The 18813-nt window shown below is 35.4% G+C and overlaps 1 protein-coding gene across 5 annotated transcripts in view; it reads right to left on the minus strand.

The window, feature by feature from the left end:
* The window catches only part of SMYD3 (SET and MYND domain containing 3), an 876127-nt gene that overhangs the window by 169050 nt on the left and 688264 nt on the right, over window positions 1-18813 (minus strand). For all 5 annotated transcript variants that reach the window (XM_077168525.1, XM_077168527.1, XM_077168529.1 and 2 more), the window contains one exon: window positions 14805-14915. In XM_077168525.1, coding sequence (XP_077024640.1) covers window positions 14805-14915 — 111 coding nt within the window. The remainder of the gene's footprint in view (window positions 1-14804; window positions 14916-18813) is intronic.

The raw sequence follows: 18813 nt of genomic DNA on the forward strand, positions 1-18813 counted from the left end.
GTATCTGCTATTTATACAATTGTAGTGACAATATAGTGAAGTCTCTGAAGTTAAAAAGCTCCAATTCGCAAAATGGGCATAGCTGTAACTGTCACCCTCATAACATAGTGACAATTAAATGAGATGAGGCAATAAAGAACTTAGCAGAAAATTAGCACATAGTAAGTGTCCTGAAGCTTTAGCAGGTATTACAATTTATAATATTTCATTAAGAAGAATGCCCTCAATCTTCAAGCACTTCTTCAACACTATTGTGTGTTGAACTATGGACAGTGCTTGCTAGCTAAAGAATAGATACTGTCTGTGACTTTACCCTTCTCCTCATATTAGTTGCCACCACTGACTCTTCTCCTGAGCTAGACCTTGAATGCAGTGGAAAAGAATTTCATGCAAAAATTGGGAAGGCTGCAAGATGGAATTCATGCCCTACAAATTGTGGCAATACTCTTTCTACCCTTGGGACAGACACAGCTTAAATCTCAAAACTTCTTTTAGACAAACAGAACAACATGAACAAGCTTGGGGAGCACAGCTACCTGTACTCTGGGGAGAAAGCAGTATTAAAACACAGCACTCTGTGATATGGTAAACAGAGTATTACAAGGAGAACACAATAGCTATATTGTTTACTTCCCAACCAACTTTATAGAACCTGGTACCATGCCCCCAGGCCTCTCCTATTATTTCATGTAACACCGCAGATGTGATTCCGTAGTTATGAAGTCAATACACATCTTTCCTCACTCTAACATTAATTCCAACCAGCACTGCATTAGCTCAGAGGAAATCCACACTTCTGATTGCTTGGGGAAACAAGCAATTGTGCAAGATATTGTGCTAAGTTCAGGAGTATCAGGTTTGGGGCTACTTAAAAGCTCCCGGATGGACAGACGCACTGATACAAGATGCTGAGATATACACTTCTTCAATCCCTGGCCAAATCTTCCTAATCTTCCAAACGACAATGAAGTTCAGTTATGATGAAAACTTTAGAAACAGGAAACACATTCTGCTTAGATAGGTAAAACTTGAAATATAAAATAATTCAGAGCCAATGGGTTCGTCATCCCATCACTATGTAGTTCTGCTTACAATTAATTTAACAAATAAAGGAAGACAGTGGAAAGAAATCTTGGCTTACAAATTACCTTTAAGTAATTGCTTATATTTCAAATAGACTCAAGTTACCACAAAAACCTTTTCTTGGGCAGAGAATTCTCATTTCCTTTGAATACAACTTGAATTTTAACATTCCTTTTATTCCTTCAATCATATATCTTCCTTTGGTTCAATCCTGCCTCTCTTCCCCAACTCCTGCAGCTTAATAGTAGTAGCCTTGTTGAGACATAGCACATGTAGGAACTGAGGCAGTTTTCACATGAGCATATAGGATGTCAGGTTTCTTCAGGGCTCTGTTTTCATAGGTATTATGGAGGGGTACCAAAGAAAAGCTATTTCATGTTAGAAAAGAGGATTCTGATCAGCAGGTCAATGGATAAACAAAATATGATACATATATTCAATGGAAAATTATTCAGCTATAAAAAGGAATGAAGTTCTGGGCAGGGGGACGCAAGGGTAGCTCAGTGGCAGAATTCTCGCCAGCCATGTGGGAGACCTGGGTTTGATTCCTGGCCCATGTACTTCCCCTGCCCCCCCCCCAAAAACAATTCAACAAATGATGCTGCAATAACGGGGTAGTCACATGAAAAAAGAATGAAATCTGAACCCCACCATATAGCATACAAAAAAAAAAAAGAATGAAGTTCTAATATATGTGACAATGTAGATGAACCTTGAACATATCATGCTGAGTGAAACGGGCCAGACACAAAAGGATAAATATCATAGGATTTTGAAACACCTAGAATATACAAATTCATAGAGACAGGCAATCAAGGACTGGGGATGGAGGGGAGATGAAGAGTCAATGCTTAATGGGTACAAAGATTCTGTTGGGGTGATGGAGAAGTAACGGATAGTGGTGATGATAGCACAATTGTATATGTAATTAATATCACTGAATTGCACACATGAAAGTGGTTAAAATGGATAATTTTGTGTTGTAGATTTACTACAATAAAAAGTCATTTTTAAAGACGGTCTTAGAAAATAAACTGAAATAATTATTAAAAACAGCAATTAACATTGCTTGCTGTATTTCCACAGAAGAAAATAAAAGGACATGGTTTAGAACTGTTGTATTAGGGAATGTGAAGTTTATGAGAGTCACTTCCCCACCAGGTTCTCCCACTCCCACTCCGAAGCTATTTATTAAACTGCTTCCAGAATGAGGATATTTTCGAGATGAATCTACTGAGCCCTCTCTCCACAGAAGGCTCTGTGATAAAAAGAGATACAGATCTTGAGCTCTACAGCACGGCTGGTACTAAGTGAAAGTGCACATGTGCCTGGAAACCCTCAGGAGAATTAGATCATCATTTACCCTTACATTTCCTTGCCTCTAAAGATTTGAATTCTTACCTACATACTTAAAAGGAAAACTACAGAATTCTATTCAAGATATTGTGCTAAGTTCAGACATTGATGTGCTCCCCATATTTCAAACCCATAGAAGTGATAGGTAAAATATAAAAAGAGAAACCAAAAATAGTTTTTCAAGTTCAAAAACAAGATAAATATCTCTATGGGTCACGATTAGTACAGAAATGTAAAGCAATAAATACAGCTAAAGCCACCAGCTCTCAGATCTGCCTTTAAAGTTGACTTTAGGAATTAAGGTGAGGCTCCTTTGCGTGTAAAAAGAAACAGAAAAAACAGACTGATAACCTGTTCCTTTGGACTAAATATTTACAGGAAGCTGTGAGCCTAGAAGACACAAGTACAACTACCCCTAACCTCACCTCAAATACTGCATTAGGTGCCCACAGGCTAAGTAATAGGATCTGCAATTGTCTAAATGTCGCTGTGGGGCAAGAGAACCAAGTCCTGGTTTTGAAGTGGAGCCTGAGGAGGCAGGTGTAAAATGCTTGATAGAAGGAACATACACAGAAGGAGAAAAAAATGAAAAAAGCAAAAAAACTTTCACTGAAAATGAATCTGTCATTCCAGTGTCCTAAACACTTAGTGAAATGCAATACTGAGGAAGATAACCAATGACAATCAACAATCAGAACATGAATTCCCACCAGTGAATGCACTTTGTGAAACTGGTTGACCAAGATTTAAAAGAAGTGTGATTAGGGTGCCCAAAGAGATAAATAACCAAATAGCATACATCACAAACAAATAAAAAGTTGTGAACTAAAAATAAAACGTTATTAACTAAAAATATGCACTGGAAAATAAGAAAAAGAATTAACTTGAAATCCTGGAAATAAAAAATAGTTCATAAACCAACCCATTAGCAAAAAGAATCCCTAGCATCATTTAAGGGAGTTTAAATTTTAGAAACATGTAATAAATGTTAAGAATCTGAAAGGAGGTTATTTCTGGGGAGTAGGACTTGCGCAGGGACAGGAGTGGAAAAGGTGACTAGGGTTTTCAGTTAGGTTATAGTACTTTTAAATCTTCAAACTATCTACATGGATTTACTTTAATAAAAATTTAAAAATTAAAAAGCCTATTTGCAAGAAATAACAAGAATGAAGGATTCCCTTAAGGATGTGTGTCTTGATTTCCTCTATACAGACTAAATTTTATTTTGGGGATGAAGCAAAAGAGATATGAACCTAGATCACACAATTTCCACCCTTCTTGTTATTGCTTTATTAAGTTTTAATTTGAGATTATGCCAATCAACTACACTGAGGAATATTATAAAAAGCAGATATTTCAATCATTGTAGAAGTCTAATAAGAATGTTGGCTATTCAACCTCACAGGGACCCCTGCATGAGCAGTGCCTCAGGCCTTAGTGCTAGGAAAAACTATGCTTCTGCTGAGGAATTTGTATGTGTAAGCGTGTGTGTGTGTGTGTGTGAGTGTGTGTTTAATTTTAAGGCAACTGTGAATTTTGAAATTAGTCTTACCTCCTTTTGGTTTTGGCTACTGTGAAATTTGGAGTAAATTTCTGATTCAATTCTAGCTACTGTTTAAGATCACAAGGAATGCATTTTGGATACTAATCTGATTTTCATCTTATTTCCTGCCACTCTTATTTCTCAAATTAATATAAATTAATTGCCACTGTATTATATTTATATTTAACATATACATAAATGTGTGGGTGTATATCTTTAAGATACTTCAAAATTTGGGGCTGGGGAAAAAGGCTGACTAGATAAAACAAGTGGATAATTTTGAAAAACAAAAACAGAAAGGAAAAGAAAGTAGATTGAACTTAGGGTCATGATTTGGAGGGCACTGAATGTCAAGCTAAGAGTTTGAAGTTTATCCTGAAGAATAAAGGTAAAATGTAAAGCCTGAAGAATTCTGAGCAAAGTAATAATAACACGGAAACCGCAGAGAACACTTATTCTAAAATAGTGTGCAGGGTAGATGAAAGGGAAGAAATTGAAGAGCATGTGACTCAGGACTCAGGGGTTATTTCAGTAATCTAGGAGAAAGGTGTTGAGGACTCACATAGATTGACAGATACAGTGTTTAAAAAGAAGAATCAAGAATAACAGACTTTAGGAAAGATGATGGGACACAGCAAGCAAAACAGATTTTTGCAATAATGTGTATGACATCCAAGGAAGCATGTTAGTACCATCTACAAACTTAAAGAAACAATCAATTACATTTGGCCAGTTTTGCTTTTATTGCCTTGGCTTCAGACCTGGGCAAGGAATAGGAAAATCCAAATTATTTCCAAATCCCTCCTTACAAGGTAAGTTTTATTTCTTCCAGAAATTAAGCTGCTGCTGATTATAAATGACAGCTGTCATATGCAAATTATACCTATATTTAAAAGGATTCCTGCCTCCTTGGAACATGATATCATGCGAGTATAGTAACATGCAGATGTGGGTATGTAATAAATATTGCTTGATGAAGAAATCTGGTGAGATGAATTTTCTGGTTTCCAAGAAAAGCAGAAAAATGTCAGAAATTTTAAATCTAGGAACTGAAGTAAAATTAATTTTGACAGAATCTTGAATTTGTGATCTTTTGAGAATACACTAGGCTGAACTCATCCCTGCATTTTATTTTTTTCTAAGCAAATCAACAGCATAGAAATTTCAAAAAGAATATATATATATATATCACTAAACAGAAGTCTAGATAAATGGAAACATGAAAATTTGATGAATTTGTGGCAAATCAAGTTTATATTCTCACTGAAGTACATATGCCCCTCACTTCCAAGAGGAAACATTTTATAGGAACCTGGAATAATAAAGCTGGAAAGGCCTTAATAACAATCCCCTTATTCCAGTTTAGTAAAATTTTAACACAATATTAAATGAACTTTAACTCAAGATAGTAAAGAAAATAGTCTTAATGGTCTGATACACACTGTGGATGGGCTACTCAAAATCCACTGACAACCTTCTTCTTGCATGATATAAAGGCCGAAAGCTGAAACATGCAGCTTCCTATGCTCTGTAATGCAAGGGGTGGCCATGTGACAATATGATGCAGTGGAAATCCCTAAGAGGGCTTCCCTGTGATTTTCACTTTTATTATGTCTTCTTTTTTCTGACCAGAACAAAGACACACTTAGGGGTAGAGAACAGTGATCATCTTGGGACCATGAGGACAGTAGCCACATGTTAAGGATGGCTAAGGAATATTTTAAAAAATAATGGCAGAAAACTTTCAAACTTAGTAAAAGCTGTGAATATGCACATCCAAGAAACCAAAAAGAACACCAAACATGATAAACATGAAGAAAAAAATGCAATCATGTACTGATTAATCTTCCGCATGCAAAAGACAAGGACAGAGTTCTGAAAGCTACAAGAGAAAGGTAACGTGCTATGAATGAGGAAGTCCTGCTGAGATAACATGCCAATTTCTCATCAGAAACCCTGGAGGCAAAGAGGCAGTGGCTGAAATACTGCTGAAGTAAAACAATTGCCAACCAAGAATTTTATATCCGGGGAGATTTTCTTTGAAAAATGAGGGAGATATTAAGACATTCTCAGAAAAACAAAAGCTAAGAAAATCATTACCACTAGACCTGCCCTACAAACAATGCTAAAGGGAGTTCTTCAGACTGAAAAAAGACTAGACGGTGAATCAAAGTGGCATAGAGAAATAAAGACCTCTGGGAAAGGTAAGCAGTTGGGTAACCATAAATCTCTGTACTGCTGTATTGTATTTTTTGGTATGTGACTTCATTTCTTACTTCTTACAAGTAGTAAAATGCAAATGCATAAAAAGTAATAATAAATCTATGGTGTTAGAAAAAGTATACAAATACATCATTTGTAATATGTATTTTATAAAAGGGTGGGGGACAGAGAGGTGCAGAACAAAATATGTATGCACTATTAAAGTTTGTATCAAATAAAGAAATGATTATTACATACTTAGGTTGTTAAATTTTAACCCGATGGTAACCATAAAGAAAATACATGAAAAATATGTATGGAAAAAAAGGGCAGGGACTCATTATGGTACAATACAAAAAATGAAATAAATATCAAATTAGGCAATTAAGGGAAGAATTGAGAATCAAAAAAGAAAGGTATAAAACTTGAAAAAACTAAATAGAAAAATGGAGGAACAAAGTCCTGCATTATCAGTAGCTAAATTAAATGTAAATGGATGAAATCCACCAGTCAAAACACAGATATTGGTAAAATGCCTAATAAAAGCATGACCCAGCTATATGTTGTTTACAAGAAACTCACCTTAAATTCACAGACATAAGACAGGCTGAAAGGGATAGGATGGAAAAAAAATAGATCATGCAAGTCTTAACCAAAAGGGGACTGGGGTAGCAATATAACAAAGACTTTAAGTCAGAAACTGTTACAAGGGACAAAGAAAGCCATTATATACTGATATAGGGGACAATACAACAAGAAGACATAATATATATATACACACACCTAACAGTAGATCCCCAAATATTGCAAAATCCCTAAAGATTTGAAGGGAGAAATACACAACTCTACCCACAATAAGATACCATTTCACACCCACTAGAATGGCTACTACTAAAAACTGGAAAATAACAAGTGTTGGAAAGGATGTAAAGAAATAGGAATACTAAATCATTGTTGGTGAGAATGTAAAATGGGGCAGCCACTTTGGAAGACAGTTTGGTGGTTCCTCAAAAAGTTAAGTATAGAAGCTGCATATACCCCAGAAAAATATGTTCTTAAAGTTCATCCATTCCTGTGGGTGTGAACCCATTGTAAGTAGGATCTTTTGATGAGGCTACTTCAGTTTAAGTGTGACTAACTTCAATCAGGATGGGTCTTAAAACCATCATTGGAGTCCTTCACAAGAGAATGAAATTTAGACAGAGAGAAACCACAGAAGCAAGACACTAAAATTAACAAAACCTAGAAGAGAAAGGGGAGAATAGTAGACACTATCATGTGCCTTGCCATGTGAGGAGACAAGGATTACCAGCAACTGGTTTGGGGGAGAAAGCATCACCTTGATGCCTTCATTTGGACAGTTTCCTAGCTTCAAAACCATACATGAATAGATTCCCATTGTTTAAGCCAAACCATTTCATGGTATTTGCTTAAAGCAGATTAGGAAACTAAAACACCAGCCACACCACTCTAGGTACATACCCCAAATAATTGAGAGCATGGATCCAAGCAGATATTTGTAAACCTCGATTCACAAAAGCATTATTCACAATTGCCAAAAGATGGAAGGAATCCAAGTGTACAACAACCAATGAATGAATATATAAAATGTGGGATACACACAATGTAATATTGCTCACCATGAAAAGGAATAAAGCTCTAATATATACAAGAACAGGAATGACCCTTGAAGACATCACGTTGAGCAAAACAAGCCAGACACTAAAGGGCAATATTGTATGATCTCACTGATATGAAATAATTAAAATAGAAAATTCACAGAGTCATAGACTAGAATATAGGTTACCAGGGACCAGGGTATAGATAGGGAATGGAAGTTAGTGATTAAAATATAGAGATTCTATGCAGGATGATGGAAAAGTTTAGGTAATTGATGATGGTGATGGCAGCACAACATTGTGAATGAAATTAACAGCCCTGAAATATATATATTTGAATGTGGTTAAAAAGGGAAATTGTAGGTTGTATGTACGTTACCAGAATGAATATTAAAAACGTATATTCATGGGGAGGAGTGACATCACCAACATGGTGATATAAGGCATCCCCTGAAAAAGCATCCCCAGAGATTCAGTGAATGAAAGGACAAATCCCACATGCTTAAAATACTGGAGAGTGGTAAGAGACTGGAGAAAGATTCCACAAATGCTGAATTGGAGAAAGAGAAAAATATCAGGTAGGAAATTTCTGTTTCAGACCGTCAGTTGGTTCCCATTTTCCTCATCAGCCACTGATTCTACACAGCTTGGGATTCACACAAAGGCGGCATGGGTCCAGGTTTCTCCCACTTCAGAAAGACCCTATAGAGTGACTCACAGCAACAAGTTAGAACTCCATGCATATCCAGACACAGGGACCTAAGTCTGCAGAGACCCAGGATGGAGCCAGCTTGTATACAAGGAAGGCTGTATACACAAGGGTCCCAAAGGAAACAAAATGAGAGAGAGACATCAATATAACTGCCAGCAAGAACTGATGAGCCCTCAATCAATCCAGTTTCAGTTGGCTGGACCACTTAACACAAAATTTTTTGAAGTGACCCATCTTTTTGGATTGACCCCATCTGGCTCCCCAGGGTAAGATACCCTAATGGCAAAGAAAGATAAGCCTCACAGAAATTTTTAAAAGGTGGCTTGAACTGAAGTGCTGCTGTAAAACATGACAGCTTCCAGAACTGAAATGTGTAAGGAAAACAGGGTGCTGGGTGAGAGACGGAACTTAAACAAATCATAGGAGCTAGGGAGAAAATTCTGCACAAAAACAAATGAAACATTCAGAGTCTCTGAAAAGGAACAGATGAAAGGGAAATCTCTCCTGGAGGTGAAACTACTGCACAAAAGTACAGTCTTTAAAACTGCACCACACATTCAGAGCAAGAAGAAAATGAAGAAGAGCTGAGAAAATCTGACCAAGTGTTAAAGAAGAGCCTTAACACAAAGCCTATCAACAATAAAACACTAGACAAGAACAAGAAACTGACTTTCAGAGTTAACCCATCAACGTAATCAGATGCCAAGATATTAGCAAAATATCATAAGCCATGCTAAGAAACAGAAAAATATGGCTCAGTCAAGGGAAAAAATATATAATTACAGAGAAGACTCCAAATTTGGAACAACTAATCAAAGATGTTCAAATGAATCTCCTAAATTAATTCAAAGAGATGAAGGACAGTATGCATAAAAAGCTAAAGGATATTAAGAAGACATTGCATGAGCATAAAGAATGCAAAATTATAAAAAGAAACATAACAGAAATTATGGGGATGAATGGCATGGTAGTAGAGAGTAAACATACACTAGAGGCATAAACCAGCAGATTTAAAAGGCAGAAGAAAGAATTAGCAAATTGTAAGGCAGGACAATGGAAATCATGCAGTCAGAAGAACAGATAGACAAATGAATAGAAAAAATTAAGCAGTGTTTCAGAGACTTGAGTGACAGCATGAAGCGCTCAAACATATGTGTCATGGAGTCTCAGAGGGTAAGGACAGGGAAAAGGAACAGAAAGAGTATTTGAAGAAATAATGGCTCAAAATTTCCCAATTCCTATGAAAGACATAAATACACATGTCCAAAAAGTATAACATACTTCAAACAGGAAAAAATCATAATAGACTTATTCTGAGACACATACTAATCAGACTGTCAAATGCAGATAAACAGAGAATTCTGAAAACAGCAAGATAAAAGCGATTTGTCACATATAGGGGATCCTCAATAAGACTAGGTGCCAATTTCTCATCAGAAGCCATGGAGTGAGAAGGTAGTGGTATGATATATTTAAGATACTGAAAGAGAAAAACTGTCATAAAAAAATCTTTACCTGGAAAAACTGTCCTTCAAAAATGAAAGAGAATTTAAAATATTTACAGATAAATGGAAACTGAGAGAGTTCATCAACAAGAGACCTGTCCTACAAGGATTACCAAAGGGGGTTATGCAGGTCAAAGGAAAAGACAGGAGAGAGTGGATTGGAGAAGTGTACGAAAATGACGATCATCAGTAAGGGTAACTAAAAGAGTAAATGTTTAACCCGGTATTGCTGTATTTTCAATATGCAATGCTATTCTTTAATTCCTGTAAGAATCAGAATACAATTGAACAGAAAAACACGCAACTCCTGATAATGGACATGAAAATATAAAGTGGTAAAGTGGGGGAAAAAAAAACATAAAGAGGGGAAACAGGTTTTTGGGAACAGAGAACGTGTATGCTATTGAGGCGAAGTTGAAATATTTTCAAATTAGTAGGTTACAGAAATAAATTGTGTAATATAAATTCCACGGTAAGCAAAAAGAAAGTATTTTTTAAATATACAGAAACAATCATGAAAAAGGGATCTCTCAGATATGTCACAAAATATCAATTATAATAAAAAAAGAGATGGCAATAAAGGAAAAGAGAAGCAAAAAATAGGCATGACATATAAAAACCAAAGGACAAAATGACTAACATACTGCCTTTACAGAAATGACATTGAATGTTAATGGATTAAATGCTCAAATCAAAAGACAAGATTGGCAGAATAGATTTTTAAAAATATGATCCAATTATATGCTGTTAATATGAGACTCACCTTAAACTCAAGGACACAAATAGGTTGGAAAAAGAGGTTCCATGCAAACAGTAACCAAAAACGAAATGGGGTGGCTATAGTAATACAGAACAAAATAGATTTTAAATGCAAAACTGTTGTAAGATACAAATAAGGACTATACACACACACACATACACACATATTACTAGAAACAATAATGAATACAGCAAAGTGGTGAGGTAAAAGATCAACAAGCAAAAATCAGTGGTGCTTTTATATACTAGTAATGAGCAATCTCAGGAGGACATCAAGAAAAAAATTCCATTTACAACAGCAACTAACAGAATAAAATATTTAGGAATAAATTTAACCAAGGATATAATGGACTTGTACTCAAAAAACTGCAAAGCATTACTAAAAGGCATCAAGGAAGACCTAAATAAATAGAAAGATGTTCAGTGATCATGGATTCAAAGACAAAATATACTTAAGATGTCGATTCTATCCAAAATGATTTACAGGTTCAAGGTAATCCCAATCAAAATTCCAACAGCCTAATTTACAGAAATGGAAAAGCTAATTATCAAATTGATTTGGAAGGGTCAAGAGCCTCAAATAGCTATAAACATCTTGACAAAGAAGACTGAAGGTGTAGGACTCATACTTTCTGACTTTAAAACATATTACAGGGCCACGGTGGCTCAGCAGGTAAGAGTGCCTGCCTGCCATGCCCGAGGACCCGGGTTCGATTACCGGTGCCTGTCCATGTAAAAAAAAAAAAAAAAACATATTACAAAGCTACAGTGGTCAAAATATCATGGTACTGGCACAAAGACAGTTATATTCACTGTCAATTGAATTGAGAGTTCAGAAATAGACCTTTATATGTATGACCATTTGATTTTTTACAAGGCTGTAAAGTCTACTCAATTGAGAAAGAATAATCTCTTCCATAAATGGTGCTGGGAGAACGGGATAATCATAGTCAAAAGAATGAAAGAGGATCTGTGTCTCATATCAATACAAAAATTAACTCAAAATGGATCAAAGACCAGGACTGTAAGGCTCCTAGATGAAAATGTAGGAAAGCATCTTCAGGATCTTGTGTTAGGCAATCATTTGATAGACTTTACACCTAAAGCACAAGCAACAAAAGAAAAAAAATAAATGGGACCACCTCAAAAATTCAAAACTTTTAGGGCATTCAGTGGTAGAATGCCCACCTTCCTTGTGGGAGAGACCTGGGTTCCATTCCTGGGCAATGTACCCTTCCCCACCAAAAAAAAAAGATAACTACTTACTAGGAGAAAATATTTGGAAACCACATATATGACAAGGGTTTAATATTGAGAATATAAAAAGAAAATCTACAACTCAACAACTAAAAGACAAAAAAAATCAATTAAAAAATGGGCAAAAGACTTGAAAAGACATTTTTTCAAAGAGGATATACAAATGGCTAAAAAGTACATGAAAAGCTGCTCTACATCACTAGCTGTTAGGGAAATGCAAATCAAAACCATAATAAGATATCATTTCAAACCCACTAGAATGGCTACTATTAAAAATTAAAACATTAGAGAGGATGTGGAGAAATAGGAATACTTACTCATTGCTGGGAGGAATGTGAAATGGTGTAGCTGCTGTGAAAGACCATTTGGCAGTTCTTCAGGAAGCTAGGTATAGAACTGCCATATGATCAGTAATCCCAATAGTGGTTATATATCCAGAATAATTGAAAGCAGGGTCTTGTATAGATATTTACATACTAATGTTCATAGCAACATTATTCACAATTGCCAAAAGAAGCAACTCAAGTGCACATTAACTGATGAATGGATAAACAAAATGTGTATATACATACAATGGAATATTATTCAGCTATAAAAAATAATTAAGTAGAAGAAAGAGCAAAACTCAAGGAATTAACATCTCACCAGGAGGAACTAGACAAAGAAAAACTAAATAAACCCAAAGCAAACAGAAGGAAAGGAAAAGAAAGTTTAAAGCAGAAATGAAATTGAGATATGACAACAATAGAGAGAATAAATAAAACCAGAAGTTGGTTATTTGAGAAAATCAATAAAATTGATGAACCCCTCGATAGAAAGATCAAAGGTGATTATGGAGTTACACAGAGAAGGTAGGGTTTACAAACGAATATGACTGGTGAGTCATTAAATGGATATTTCTTTTAATCTCCAGTATCTTAGAGCAGCTTTCTAGTAAAAACCTAAAATTGTAGAATTGTAACCCATACCAAACTCTGAAATCTGTTCTATAACTAATTGTTGTGATGTACTTTGAAATTTATTGCTTTTATGAATATGTTATTTAAAGAAAAAGAGTATAACAGAGAAGAAAGGATCTAACAAATGAGTATGACTGCTGAATCATTACAGTGATATTTCTGTTGGTCTCCAGTGTCTTGGAGAAAGCTATAAGAAAAAACGAAAAACTGTGGAACTGTAACCCATACCAAACTTTAAAATCTGTTCTATAACTATTGAAATGTACTTGGAAAGTTATTGCTGTTTTGTACATATATTTCACAATTTTAAAAAATTGTTAAAAAAACATTCTTTCATCATTTGCAACAAAAGTACCACACTAATTCAAGGTGTTAATATAGGGTAGTATAGCGGAACTCTGTATTTTATGGATGATTTTTCTGTGACCATACAACTTCTTGATCAGGGTCTTGTAAATATACAACTTCTCTAACAAAAATAACGAAAAGAAAAGAGCCATTTTTAGTTGTTACCGGCTATTTGTTAACAGACCCTTTTGTAATGGTCTATACTAACCTATATTATAAAAAACAATTATTATAATACAACAAAAGGGACCTCGACCCCAATTTTAATAAAACATAACCACCCATGCATTCAAGAATTTTTGAGGGTCTATTATATGCATGTAACATGAGAGGCATGAAATCTAAGAGTATTCCTGTTCCCAGGCAAAGATGTTGGTGGGAACGCTGGAATTCCAGATTATGGTCCGCGTAGGTATCCCAGGGGATCCCTTTGGATTCCTGGCATGCTTGTTGGTGGCATAGTGTTAACTAGGGTGGATAAAAAAGGGGCTACTTTGGAATCTCAAAGATTTATTAGCAACGGATCTAACTTTTTCCATGTAATTCACTTATTTCTAAATTCACTTATTTTTTTTTAAATGTAAAACTAAGCATGTTCACAGATTCTTGCAGCATTAGCATGAACTGATGGTCTTTCTCTTGCCATGAGCGCAACTATCTTTATCACTGCTGGCTGTCACCAGAAGTCACCTATAGTTATACAGTTGAACAGCACCACAGTTAGTCAAAAGATCTGCATGTCAGAACTGGTTCTGCTACTTTCCCCCTTCATCTTGTTTTAGAGGCATCTCTCTCAACCTTTCTGAATTCAGTTTCCTAATTTATAGTTATTGAGATCAAATGATCAAATAATTATGAAAGAATTCAAACAAATGTAAAACACTCTACAGATGTAAGACTTCATCAGAGAACACAATTGTGTGCAAAATAAATAGGCTCCAAGTGAGGAAAGAATATGAGTACTAAGAGGAAAGTTCATTCATTATCTTTACAGCATTTATTTTGGCTAGCCTTCTTTCTTCAGAGTATCAGTTGCTATGTAAGTGACCTCCATATGAGAAAGTGTTGCAGTAGAAAGTCTTATAGGACAAATTTTAAAGAAATAAAAACATGGGTTCAACTCTGTATGTCTACTACTGAGCAATAACTATTAATCAATAATAATGTAAATGTAATTTAACTCTCTTGTTATATGCTGCAATAGCACTCTGGCCTTAATGCCTAGATTCCCTCAAGACTCTAAGCTCCATGGAGCCTTACCTGTGATTTAACTTTTATTACTCAGTAGGGGACAAAAGTTTCAGGAAATGAAACACATGCAGCTCAATGCATTATTTTATTTACCTTTGTTTCCTACAATGCACTGAGGGCCATTTAGTTTAGGATTAACGGAATAAAAACAGAGCTCTCTGAATTATGATATTGCCTGAAGGTATTCCAAGCAGATTCCATACAACATACTTTGTCCTGGGTTTGGCATCGCAAACAGTCACATTCAAAGCAGTATTGGTCCCTCAGCAGCTTCTGGCGTTCTTCCTTGGTCATCAGCATATCCAGGTAGCAGATGGTAAGCTGCGGTAGCCCAAAGAAAGGGAAGAGGTCACATGGATGTGTTCTTTTCCTTAAATAATGGTTATTACTGCTAATTCTTAAAGTAATACATGTTTACTTTTTGTTTTGTTACACAACAAAAAAAGTAAGAGAAAAGATATCACTTATCTCTCCAAACAAATAAATAAAATCATATGTAAAATTTTGATGTACTTCCTTCCAATCTTTGTTATGTGGTATGTACATGTGTTTGATGTATTTATTTTAAAGAATGTAAACAGTATATCAAGAGAAGTTGTAGGTCCAGTATTACCAAAATTTGATAACAAAGTCTATAACCACTGGCAATCAAAGAAGCTAAATTATCCTTGGCAATCAAAGGGGTGGCAGATGATGCAACCAGATTGCTCTTAAGCTGTAATCAATTCTATAGCTGCCTCATGGAAATCAGGATCATGAAAATTTTTTATCTTTAAAATTAGGAAAGGAAATAGTTATCTTATTTATGACTAGGTAAAAAATGCGGAATAATTTCCAAAATGGGAGAGTTTACTGTCAGAAAACAATCATTGGCAGAGGCTCTTAAATTGACTTCCTTGGATTTTTCAAATAAAGTAACTATGCCTTGCCTTGGGTGGTGAAAGGTATACTTAAAGGACCTTTCATGTTTCTTTCTAGGCCTATGAGTCTACTTTAAGTCTACACAGTCATACTTGAATATGTACTGAAAGTCTAACTTAAATATGAAAAATGGAACTCCTGATTTCCTTTTACCCAAAACCAGTTCCATTTCAGTTGGACATTTCCCCATCTCAGTCAACGGTAACACACTTTCACATTCCCCAAGTGGAAACCTTGGAGTCATCCTTGACTTCTCTCTTTCTTTTAGATACCCCATCCAATCTACTAGAAGATTCTGTTGGCTCTAGCTTAAAAATACATCCAAATCTAGCTACTTTTTACTTTGTCCACCACTACCATCCTGGCCTAAGCCACCATCATCTCGTGCCTGGAAAATGCAGTAAGTCTCATGACTGGTCTTCCTGCTTCTTCCTTTATTCCCCTGCACTCTATCCTCCAGCCCGTGATTCACTTAAAATTTAATCAGCCCACGATGCTTCTCTGTTCAAACACATTCAACAGCACCCCCTTTTGGTTAGAGTAAAAATCAAGGCCTTAAAATGGGTTCCCATTAAGCAACTCAGTGTGGCCCACTAACCAGTGCCAGTCCATGATAACTGTTACTAGTTGATAATTAAATACATAAAGAAATGCAAAGTTAACATTTAGAAACTTTAATAGTAATTTGATAAGAATTCATTTTACGTGGACCTAATAATAAGATATTTGGGCTTTAATTTTGTGTTTTATAAATTTCATTCTTCTATTAACTCTTTTTCCTTTTATTTTATAAAAGTATTGTTCTGCAATGGATTAAGAAAAATTAAATAAAAAAGTGGTCCTTCATTATCAAACCTGAAATACTCAAAACCCGTGCTAAGCATGGATTTCTGTTCTGTGACAACTGGACTCCTTCAGCTAAGAGCACAGCAACTTTTAATTCTCAGATCTTTCTTTTGCCTCATTATCTAAAGGTAGGGCTGCTTCTTAGTTGCAAAGGCCCATTTATTATATCAGGCAAGTTCCTCTTGTTTCTAGAGAACACAATGTTCCAAATTCCAGATAACCAATTTTTTGTTGTTGTTGTTGTTGTTGGCATGGGCACACTCCAGGAATCAAACCCGGGTCTCTGGCATGGCAGGCGAGAATTCTGCCACTGAGCCACCATTGCACTGCCCCAGATAACCAATCTTTAAGCACACTTTTTAATACAGTTCATGAAAGAACATTCTAATACTTACACTATTAACTGCAGTCCTTCATCTACAATAGGCTTCACTGTTTTATATCATCCTAGTTGTATCTTTTAATTTTTATTTGAGTAACATGTGTGACCTAACATATTTAATTCAATGCTGTTAATTATATTCACAATAATATGAGACCATCACCACCATCCATTTTCAAACCTTTGCAAGCAGCCTAAATAGAAAACCTTTGCAAATCAAGTATCAACTACTCATTCTCTAATCCCCATTTATCCCCTTAACCTATATTCTAGATTTTTACTCTAGCAGTTTGCTTATTATACTTAGTTCATATCAGTGGGATCATACAATATTTGTCCTTTTGTGTCTACCTTATATCACTCAGCATAACATCCTCAAGGTTCATCCATCTGATTACATGCATCAAAACTTCATTACTTTTTACAGCTGAATAATATTCCATCATATGCTTGCACCTTATTTTGTTCATTCATTCATCAGTTGATGGACACTTAGGTTGCTGCCATCTTTTGGCACTTGTGAATAATGCTGCTATGAACATTGGTGTGCAAATATCTATTCGACATCTTGCTTTCAATTATTCTGGGTATACATCTAGTAGCAGGATTACTAGATCATATAATTCTGTACTTAGCTTCTGGAGGAACTGCCAAACTGTTTTCCACAGCAGCAGAATTTTATATTCCTACCAGCAATGAATGAGTGTTCTTATTTCTTCACATCTTCTTTTCAACACTTGTAGTTTTCTTTTTTAAAAAAATAGTAGCCATTCTATGGGGTATGAAATACTCTTTGTGGTTTTGATTTGCTTTTCCCTAACAGCTAGTGATGCTGAGCATATTTTCATGTACTTTTTAGCCAACTGTATGTTCTCTTTGGAAAAGTCTTTTCAAGTCTTTCCCCTATTTTTCAATTGGGTTGTTTGTCTTTTAGATGTTGAGTTGTAGATTTTCTTTATATATTCTGGATATTAAACCCTTATCAAATATTTTCCAAATATTTTCTCCCAGTGTGTAGGTTGTTTTTTCACTTTTGTGAAAAAGTACAAAAGTACAAAAGTTTTGAATTTTGAGGAGATCCCATTTATCTATTTTTTCTTTTATTGCTCTTCCTTAAGGTGTAAAGTCTAACAAACCATCACATAATACAAGACACTGAAGATGCTTTCCTACATTTTCATCTAGAGGTCTTATAGTCCTGGTTTTTATATGTAGGTCTTTGATCCATTTTGAGTTCATTTTTGTATAAGCATGAGACAGGGGTCCTCTTTCATTCTTTTGCATATGGATATCCAGTTCTCTCAGCACCATTTCTTGAAGAAACTGTTATTTCCCAATTGAGTGGACTTGGCAGCCTTCTCAAAAATCAGTTGGTCAGAACAATGGTGTGTACTTATGAATGTGCTGCTAAAAAAGGAACAAAGCTATGAGGCATGCAACTATGTGAATGAACATGTGGGACATTTGATGAAACAAAATAAGCCAGAAACAAAGAGCAACAATGGTATGGTCACCTTTAGAAAATGCTTATTAGAAAACAGGGGCCTAGACTGTAAGCTTTTAGAGCAGACACATTAAATCCCGAGTGGTGATTATTATTTCTGGATTTTGAGAGGCTGTTATATATATATATAACCTGATATTTAGAGATAAGAACGAAGCCGAACAGGTTGGGGTTAAAGTAATTCCAAACATAGGGGTAAGGAAGACAGTGTCTATATTTTAGAACTACACATACTCTTTCAGACCAATGGAAGAAAGGTTTATTTGCTCTGGAACTGAAATTTTCTGTAGTACATAATCTAATTCAACCTATCTGTATATTCATTTGAACAACTGAAACACAGGGAGCACAGATTAAGAAAGAGGTCCTTTAATCCTGTATAGATTATTGTAATGCCTGGAAACATCTTAGAGTATATTAACCAGATAATCAAAAAGTATTGGTAAAGTCCCCTGAGGGAGGGGAGAAAGAATATGAAACTATCAAACCTTACCATCAGGGAATCCCCTGATACTGTGTCAAACTTTAGGGACACCCAAATCATAGGCCATGCCCTTGATCATGGG

This window comes from Tamandua tetradactyla, chromosome 7, assembly GCF_023851605.1.
Source record: "Tamandua tetradactyla isolate mTamTet1 chromosome 7, mTamTet1.pri, whole genome shotgun sequence".
Lineage (NCBI taxonomy): Eukaryota > Metazoa > Chordata > Mammalia > Pilosa > Myrmecophagidae > Tamandua > Tamandua tetradactyla.